Below are 9,870 nucleotides of genomic sequence, written 5' to 3' on the forward strand. Positions count from 1 at the left end.
AGCACCACACCACAGATAGCCCAAGAGGAAAGTTGGAGCAAAAGAACATCTCTAACCACAGGCCTTCCACAGGAAAGTGGTCAGGGGGCACAGGGGTCCTTGCAACAGCAGACGACTTCAAGATGGACCTCAGGAGGCAGCTCAAATTCCCAAGACATACACTGCATGTAAAAAGACACGCAAAGCCTCCATAGTCGAAGTAAAATAAAATTTACTGTATATTTACAAAGAAGACGTGTTACACAGGCAAGTGATTCATCATTCCCGTGGTCAAAAACACCATTGCTTTGGTCGGTTTCGTGTGAAACTGAGAATTGTCTTTGTCAAACCAGTAGACAAAATTTGCTACCTCAGATGTGCACATGTTGCTGTCAGAGTCAGCAGTAAGTTAGAACTTCACAAAACCATTTTCAGAGTTCAGAAGCAGTTCCGGGATCTGAAAGAGAGCCATCTAGGTTGTATCTCTAACAATATGATCTGTGCTTGTACCTCACTTGAGATGAGGATTTGACCCCCACCTCAACCTGTAGCATCATCACTCTCTGAGAGGATTTATTTTGATTAGAGTCAAGGAAACTGGTCAGTAATTAGGATTCATCTTTGTCACGGATTGTCACGCTGGGACTGTCTTGGTCAAATGTGTTGCAGATGCTGTTTAGCCATTACAAATAAGAAAAGACAAGCTCTTTATTGACCCCAGAAGGCAAATTCAAATGTTACAGCAGCACAAGAGACAGGCTGAAGAGGTAGTAACAGATCAAAAAGTACTTAAAATGAAATGAATAAAAATACACGAAAAACAATGAATGGAATCAAAAGCTCTGAACACTGCACATGATTGGGATTTGTGCAATCAAATATATATGTGCCGAAACAATTGTGGAAATCATTGTAATATATCGGCACTGTCGAAGATACTAAAGATGATATCTGTGTCTGTCCTTTATGTAATATACAAAATATCATATAAATCCAAAAAATGATGTAGGTGATATTGTAAATTTGACTTCCTGTCTGGGAATAAATACATTCAGCCCATTTTTCAATCTGACATGGTGCATAGTACTATTTCTAAAACTGCAGAACAGCTTTATCAGGAGTACTGTGGACGTTACGTTCCTGTATTCACAGAGGAAAAACAGGCTGAAAAGTTGAGTTAATGTATATTAATTGTCACATTATAAAACAATGCACTGTTCTACATTGAAATATTACAAAGGTCTGATTAAAGCAATGCAAATATTGGTTTCAAAATTCAGACTTTGACATCAGACTTTTACCTATGACACGGATTTTGGACATTTTCAGTCCATACATTACAGGGTTGAAGAGCGGCTGGCATGTAAGCCAGTATAATGATAAAGAAATTCGCATCATATTGGGTAGATGGTTCATATTAAACCTGCTCTGTAGTAATTCAAAGCATGCCCCAACAGAAAAGTTCAAGAGGGAGGCGAGGTGAGGCGTGCAGGTACTGACTGCTTTCTGTCTGGTTTCCTTAGAACCAGAAAAACACACGAGAAGAATCTTCATGTAAGTGTACAGGATGAAAAGTAAAGCACCAAAGATTGTGCCAAAAGATGCAATGAGCCCATATATGTTAATTACATTGGTGTCAGAGCATGCCAGCTTGACAACAGAGTGGGTATCACAGTAAACTTTGTAAATGATGTTTCCACACAACTGCAAAGGAGAACTCAAAGATAACAACACAACCATTGCAAAACAAGGGTATAACCATGTTACAGCAATAAGCATGGCAACCTTGTTATATGTCATACGTGTGTTATATTGTAGAGGATAACAGATTGCAAGGTATCTGTCATAAGACATGACGGCTAAGTTTAAATATTCAACAGCTCCATAAGAGTGTACACAATAAATCTGCAGGTAACAAAAGGGAGCAGAGACAGTGTGAACGTCAGAGAGGATCTGAACCAGAAGGAATGGGAACAACCCTGTACTACCATACAGCTCATTTACAAACAGGCTGCACAGAAACAGGTACATAGGTTCATGTAAGCTTCTGTTCATGCAGATAAGCACAATGAGCAAAAGATTTATACTGACAATAAAAACATATAAAGACATGACAATCATAAAATATAAGTACTTCAAAGTTCCGGTGTCAAAGTAGGCAGCAAGTGTGAAATATGAAACGTGAGTAGAGTTTATCATGATCTTTCGTTTGGTTCATAACAATTCTCCTGCGCACACCATCGAATAACTATGTTACCTTTTGTTATACATCTGTAGTCACTAGTTTTAACCTGGACTGTGCTGGCACAATGTGTAATTTAAACATCAAGCTCACATGAATATAAGTCAGTGTAGTCATTCTGAACAGAAACAGTTTCAACAAACACCCCCAAACGCACCATTTCCTTTTAGTTAGAACTCACTAATAAAACATCTGTGACATTGTGTGAACTTTAGCATTCACCCGTCGTAGTCCCACTGTGAGTCCCTCCGACCTGAGCTGAAACTCTGCTTCCATTTCTTCTGAACATTTAAAGAGAGAGGACGCTCATAGCAGCAGTGTGACCTCATTATAAAAGTAAAGCTACTCTGTTCATCATCATCATGCATAAACAAATGCCAGTCTCAGAATACTATATCAGTCAATTAATTGCTTTATTCTCCAAGTAAGAAAACAAACTTACGTCTTACAGCTTTTATTTCCCTCTGTTTATTATGGCGAAACCACACCTGTGGAACACATCTCCAGCCTTCAAATGTAGTTTATAATAGTTTCTGTAGATTTATCTGGAGGTGTCCTTATTGCACGCATCATTTATTCATGTGTTATACAACAACCTCAACTGGTTACCACTGAACTCCAGGAGAATCTGTCACTGGTTGCACTTTTTTTTAAATGTGTTTACTTCAACTATCCTTTATACCTAAAACTGATTTTAGTTCCATTTAGATCATCATGCTCAGACACACTCAACACCTGCTTTATTGTGCCTATAATCTTTAAAAGAATTGAGAGACGTGCTTAAAGTTTAAAGCACCTTCAGACTGGAATACTGGAACTCCCTCAGGCCGACTTCATTCTTACAGTTTGTAGGTGGACGACAAAGAGACGTAGTGTGTGGAATTGTTCTGGTTGATGTTGCTATGTTCATTGTTTTGTGTCATTTGGATTGTTTAATTTATCATCATTACTATTATTTATGTATTTATTTTTTGCTTAAATGTCTGTTCATTCTCATGTTTTTGTTCCTGAGGTCCCCTTTGAAAACGAGATGATCCTGTTCAGGGGGGCAGGGGGCTACAGAACTAAAAGACGCTGGGTACACTCTGGAAAGCTCGTCAGTCTATCACGGACACGTATATACAGGCGACCGTGTAACATTCAACTACGAGCATTTCAGAGTCATCGATTGGTCATCAAATCTTCATGTCGCTGATTTGTGGAGGAAACTGAAGCGCTCAGAGGAAACCCACACAAACACGTGACCACATGCTCACTTCACCAGGAAAGACCACATCCAGCTTGTGAAATCTGTCCCACTCCTGTCATGGATTCGCCTTTTACCAAAACGCCTGAGGCCAAAGGTCAATGACTGCCCTTCCAGTTGTTTCATTAGATCTCCGGCTCGTCTGAGACAGCAGTGCTGTCAGCTGATGATATGACCAAGTTGGATCAGGTGGCTAGTGGCCACTGCAGAGGTGGCTACTCAGAGTTGTGACCAGAAAGTCATCATTGTCATCGGTGGGCACCTCTGGAGTTGAGATATTAAGTGTGTATTTTAGTCACATTAATATAAACTTATACTTCAAATAGAAAACTTATGATACAATTTAATTATGGATCACAGCAGGAATGATATTTGATTTAATTCTTTAGTCCATTTTGTTTTAATCTGCAAATAGTGATCGTTAGACAAAATATTTTAAATGTATTCTTAATCATTTTTAAGGGGACAAGGCAGGTGGACTTGTTATGTGTGGACATTATTTATTTTTACTTTAATAATGCTAATAATAATATTTTATTTAAAATGAATAATTATTATTTTAATTCATCTTTTTATTAGATAACCTACCCAAAATTCATTTTCATTTCCTACATTTTGTGCAAGAGGAAACAGCATTACATGCTGAGCTCAAGTCCACAAAGACAGACAGCGCCTCACCTCAGCTGCACCTGAAAACTGAGCGGTATCTGACCTCTGTCTCAACCTTCTTACATTGCCATCAAAGTCAAAGCAACTGGTCGTAATTCTAATGATTTACTTTAGAGTTGCCACTCCGACAAGTACGTTTTAGTAAAGTATGTTACACGTGTTGTTTGCTGTTTACGAGTGTTTCATCATGAGTATCGCGGACGGGCTGTCTGCGTTCACAAGTCAGGTGGAAACAAAACGTATGAGTAAACGTACTTTATTTTTTAAATTACAACATGAAGCACAGTTCTACATAAAAATACTACAGGTCTGGTTACTGTAAAGACAACAAGCTAATTTGTTATGTTGTCATTATGATTATTAATATTAATAATGAACATTTGAAATCAGACTTTTACAGGTGATGCGAATTTTAGACTGATTCAGGCCGTACATTACAGGGTTGAAGAGCGGCGGGCATGTAAGAAAGTATAAAGATAAGAAAATGCGCAAAATGATGGGCACATTGTTCATATTAAATCTGGCCTGCACTATTTCAAAGCATGCCCCAAAAGAAAAGTTCAGGAGAGAAGCGAGGTGAGGCGTGCAGGTACTGACTGCTTTCTGTCTGGTCTGTTTGGAACCAGAAAAACACACTTTAAGAATCTTAATATAAGTATAAAGAATTAAAATGAGAGGAGCAAAGACTGAGAGAGAAGTAGCAAAGAGTCCATAGATGTTATTGACTGTGGTGTCATAACATGCCAGTTTGGCGATGGAGTAGTTGTCACAGTACACTTTGTTAATGATGCTCCCACACAGCTGTAAAGGGACAATCAAATATAGTCCAACTAAATTTGCAAAAAGTGAGAGAAACCATATTTGAACAATTAGAATGACAACTTTGTTATTCGTCATACGTGTGTTATATTGTAGAGGATAACAGATGGCAAGGTATCTGTCATAAGACATGACGGCTAAGTTTAAAAATTCTAAATTTCCATAAGAGTACACACAGAAAATCTGCAGGAAACAAAAGGAAGCAGAGACAGTGTGAACGTCGGAGAGAATCTGAACAAGAAGGAATGGGAACAACCCTGTACTACCATACAGCTCATTTACAAACAGGCTGCACAGAAACAGGTACATAGGTTCATGTAAGCTTCTGTTCATGCAGATAACCACAATGAGCAAAAGATTGGAACTAACTATTAACACATATAACAACATGACAGACAGGAAATATAAGTATGTTAACAGCCCAGTGTCAAAGTAGGCTGCCAGTGTGAAATGGGTAGAGTTTAACATTTTGTTAGCAGTGTTCACAGGAAACGGTAATGTTACATTTTCTCATAGATTTAAAGGGTACTTTTAATTTACTCAATTTCAACCTGCGCTTGTTTGGCACAATGTGAAGTTGACACATCAAGCACACATGAACATAATGATTCTTTATCACGTGAACACTTTCAACAGAAAAAACAAGAACAAATTGACCATTTCCTTCTCAAAGACAGTATAATGCTTAGGTTAGACATGCCCAAACAAACTTTGTGACATTGTGTGTGTGTCTCCTCGAACTGAACTGAAACTCCTGCTCCTTTTAAACTTAGAGAAGATAGAAGACACCCACACCAGCAGTGTGACCTCATTATGTAGAACGCCTACTCTTTGAGACGCAAAGAGCATGTGGGCTCAAGAGATGGCAATGCCGATCGGTCCACCACTTTTTGTTCCAAAGTATCTCGACAAATGTTGGATGAATGGCCATGAAAATGTGTACAGGCCTTCATAATGACTCCGGGCAACCCTGATGTCATATAGTGCAATCAGCAGGTTGACATTTTTGGTTGAGAGGAAAGTGTCTTGACAGCTGTGATGATCCCATTGACCCAGGGACTCCTGAAGCAGCACACCTGTACTGGAAGGCCAGAAGGAGTGCAGCTTCTGAGGTCACAGAAGGTTCATGTAAACATTCATACAGATAACCACAATGACCAAAGCACTGGCACTAACAAGACAATAATAAAAGAAGTATTTATTTTTGTCATAAAGTGTAAAACTTTAACTAATATGTATTTGGCGCAATATGCAGCTGAAGCATGGACACATGGAAATAGTATTCACTTTATGTATACTAAAGAAATTCATGATAAACATTTGTGACAATTCCCAAAAATTACAGTTTCTTTATTCAAAGCCAATACAATGCTTAGGTTAGGAAGTGGAAAGCACACTTTACATCACTGTTCCCAACATTCATCTGCTGTCCTGCTGCAGCCATACTGAGTCCCCCCCTTTCTGGACTCTTTAATAGTAACAATAGAACAACGACTAATAATAATAACTGTAGTGATGAGAGTCAAGCAGGCCCATGGCAGCAGCACCCAGGCGTACCAGGACCACGATCCACAGGAACCTGCGAGACGACAAAGCACAAAGAAACTCCAGTAAGATATAAAGTTAGTAACATGCATTGGACTGTGATGAATGTGCAAAGATGAGGAGGGAGAGGAGGAAAGCTCAGTGCATCATGGGAAGTCTCCACAGCAGTCTAGGCCTATAGCAGCATAACTAGGGGCTGGTCCAGGCAGGCCTGAGCCAGCCCTTAACTATAAGCGTTATCAAAAAGCAAAGTTTTAAGCCTACTCTTAAAAGTAGAGAGTGTGTCTGCCTTCCGGACCCAAACTGGGAGCCGATTCCACAGGAGAGGAGCTTGATAGCTGAAGGCTCTGGCTCCTGTTCTGTTTTTGGAGACTCTAGGAACCACAAGCAACCCTGCATTCTGGGAGCGCAGTGCTCTAGTGGGGTAATAGGGTACTATCAGCTCTTTAAGATATGATGGTGCCTGACCAGTAAGAGCTTTGTAAGTCAGGAGAAGGATTTTAAACTCTGTTCTGGATTTTACAGGGAGCCAGTGTAGCGAAGCTAATACAGGAGAAATATGATCTCTATTCCTGGTTCCTGTCAGTACACGTGCTGCAGCATTCTGGATCAGCTGGAGAGTCCTCAGGGACTTATTGGGACAGCCTGATAATAAGGAACTATAATAAACCAGCCTAGACGTGACAAATGCATGGACTAATTTTTCTGCATCTGTTTGAAACAGGATCTTCCTGACGTTTCAATGTTACGGAGGTGAAAGAAGGCAGTCCTTGAAGTTTGTTTTACATGAGAGTTAAAGGACATGTCCTGATCAAAGACAACTCCGAGATTCCTCACGGTGGCGCTGGAGGCCAGGACAATGCCATCTAGGGTAACAATATCCTTAGATACTGTGTTTCTGAGGCGTTCAGGGCCAAGAACAATAACTTCTGTCTTGTCCGAGTTGAACATCAGATAATTACAGGTCATCCAGGTCTTTATGTCCTTAAGGCATGCTTGGAGCTTGGCTAACTGATGAGGTTCTTCTGGCTTGATCGATAAATATAGCTGGGTATCATCTGCATAGCAATAAAAATGATTTTCTAATGATATCTCCTAAAGGACAGTTTCTGATTCTGATTCTGATTCTGATATAAGGTGAATAGTATTGGTCCAAGCACAGAACCTTGTGGAACTCCATGACTGACTTTGGCGTACATGGAGGATTCATCGTTAACATGTACAAACTGAGATCGATCTGATAAATACGACTTAAACCAGCTTAGTGCGGTTCCTTTGATGCCAATTAAATGTTCCAGTCTCTGTAATAGGATATGATGGTCAATGGTGTCGAATGCAGCACTAAGATCTAACAAAACAAGTATAGAGACAAGTCCTTTGTCTGATGCAGTTAGAAGGTCATCTGTAACTTTCACCAGTGCTGTCTCTGTGCTATGATGAGCTCTGAAACCTGACTGATAGTCCTCCTAACCCAACTTATTGTCATGTAGAAAATCACACAGCTGGTTGGCGACTGCTTTCTCAAGAATCTTGGAGAGAAAGGGAAGGTTAGATATAGGTCTATAGTTGGCTAAAACCTCTGGATCAAGAGTGGGCTTTTTAAGAAGAGGTTTAATTACAGCTACTTTAAAGGACTGTGGTACGTAGCCTGTTAATAAAGACAGATTGATCATGTCTAATAAAGAAGTGCTGACTAAAGGTAAAACCTCTTTAAGCAGCCAGGTTGGGATGGGGTCTAAGAGACAAGTTGATGGCTTAGATGAAGACATGGTTTTAGTAATTTGGTGAAGGTCAATGGGAGAAAAGCAATCTAAATATACATCAGGTTTTACAGCAATTTCTGAGATTCCTGTGTTTGAAGGTAAGATACCACCTGAAGACAGGAGGTGATCAATTCTGTCTCTAATAGTTAGAATTTTATCATTAAAGAAGCTCATGAAGTCTTTACTGCTGAGGGTTATAGGAATACATGGCTCCATAGAGCTGTGACTCTCTGTCAGCCTGGCTACAGTGCTGAAGAGAAACCTGGGGTTGTTCTTGTTCTCTTCTATTAATGATGAGTAATAGGCTGCTCTGGCTTTACAGAGGGCCTTCCTATAAGTTCTAAAACTATCTTGCCAAATTAAACGTGATTCCTCCAGTTTGGTGGAGCGCCATTTCCTTTCAAGTTTCTGCACTGTTTGCTTTAACTTGCGGGTTTGGGTGTTTTACCATGGAGCCGACTTTCTTTGTTTTATTATCTTCTTTTTTAGAGGGGCAATAGAGTCAAGTGTCAATCGCATTGAGCCTGCAGCACTGTCAACAAGGTCGTCCATTTGGGAGGGACGAAGGACAGAAGCCGATCGAATCCAACAAAGAGATAAATGCAGTACCAAGGCTATCCTTATCAATGTCCACATGAATATTAAAATCACCTACGATAATGACTTTGTCTGTTTTAAGGACTAAACCTGATAAAAACTCTGAGAATTCAGATAAGAATTCAGAGTATGGACCTGGAGCGCGATAGACTATAACGAATAAGACTGGCTTCAGTGTTTTCCAGGTTGGGAGTGAGAGACTCAGAATGAGGCTTTCCAATGAGTTTTAATCCAGTTTAGGTCTAGAGTTCATCAACAGGCTTGAGTCTAAGATGGCTGCAGCGCCACCTCCTCGGCCGGTGCCTCGAGGGATGTGAGTATTAGTATGACTGGGCAGAGTGGATTCATTCAGGCTGACATACTCTTCATGACACAGCCACGTTTCTGTCAGACACAGTAGATCAATATGATTCTCTGATATTAGCTCGTTTACTAATACAGCTTTAGATGACAGAGATCTGATGTTTAACAGTCCACACTTCATCTTCCTATTGTTTTGGCCTATAGCAGTGGTGGTCTTAATTTTTATTAAGTTTTTATTTATGACTCCTCTCCTGTTTACTTTTGATTGAATTAATTTAAGTGGGGGGGGGGGGGGGGGGGGGCAGACACAGTCATTATGGAGTTTTGGGTGGGTAAGCGCAGAGAAGCGTGTAGGACTGCGACTCTGCCTCCTGGTCTGGACTCTGGGTTGCACACTGTGGAGATTATATATGTAGCTTTCATTACAGCCTGTTACAGAATGACCTGCTGAATGTGATCTATCATGTTTACAAGCTTCTGAATTCCCCCTGCACCACAGGACACATTCAGAAAGCTTTGACCATCATTCAACCTTCTGCTGACTTCAATATATGACCTTTCACAGTCGCAGTGCCTAAAAATGCAAAATGAATGACGAAACAACAAAATTAACCCTTAAAACTATGATGCACTAATGCATCTGACTGTGTGAGAGCTATAAATATCAGCTTTCCCACTCATTAGCTTTTGAACAAGCTAAAGAAAGC

The 9,870-nt window shown here is 40.0% G+C and overlaps 2 protein-coding genes across 2 annotated transcripts; both read right to left on the bottom strand.

Moving 5' to 3' along the window:
- Positions 1-1,248: 1,248 nt before the first annotated feature.
- On the bottom strand, positions 1,249-2,196 carry LOC139285490 (olfactory receptor 4B13-like). The gene has a single exon (XM_070906057.1). The coding sequence runs from the start codon at positions 2,176-2,178 to the stop codon at positions 1,249-1,251; it is 930 nt and encodes a 309-aa protein (XP_070762158.1). The 5' UTR covers positions 2,179-2,196.
- A 2,306-nt stretch (positions 2,197-4,502) lies between these two features.
- Positions 4,503-5,423, bottom strand: LOC139285530 (olfactory receptor 52D1-like). Its single transcript, XM_070906097.1, has one exon. It carries the CDS (start codon positions 5,421-5,423, stop codon positions 4,503-4,505), a length of 921 nt encoding a protein of 306 aa, XP_070762198.1.
- Positions 5,424-9,870: the final 4,447 nt, after the last annotated feature.

Source organism: Enoplosus armatus, chromosome 5 (genome assembly GCF_043641665.1).
Source record: "Enoplosus armatus isolate fEnoArm2 chromosome 5, fEnoArm2.hap1, whole genome shotgun sequence".
In the NCBI taxonomy this organism is placed as follows: Eukaryota; Metazoa; Chordata; class Actinopteri; order Centrarchiformes; family Enoplosidae; genus Enoplosus; species Enoplosus armatus.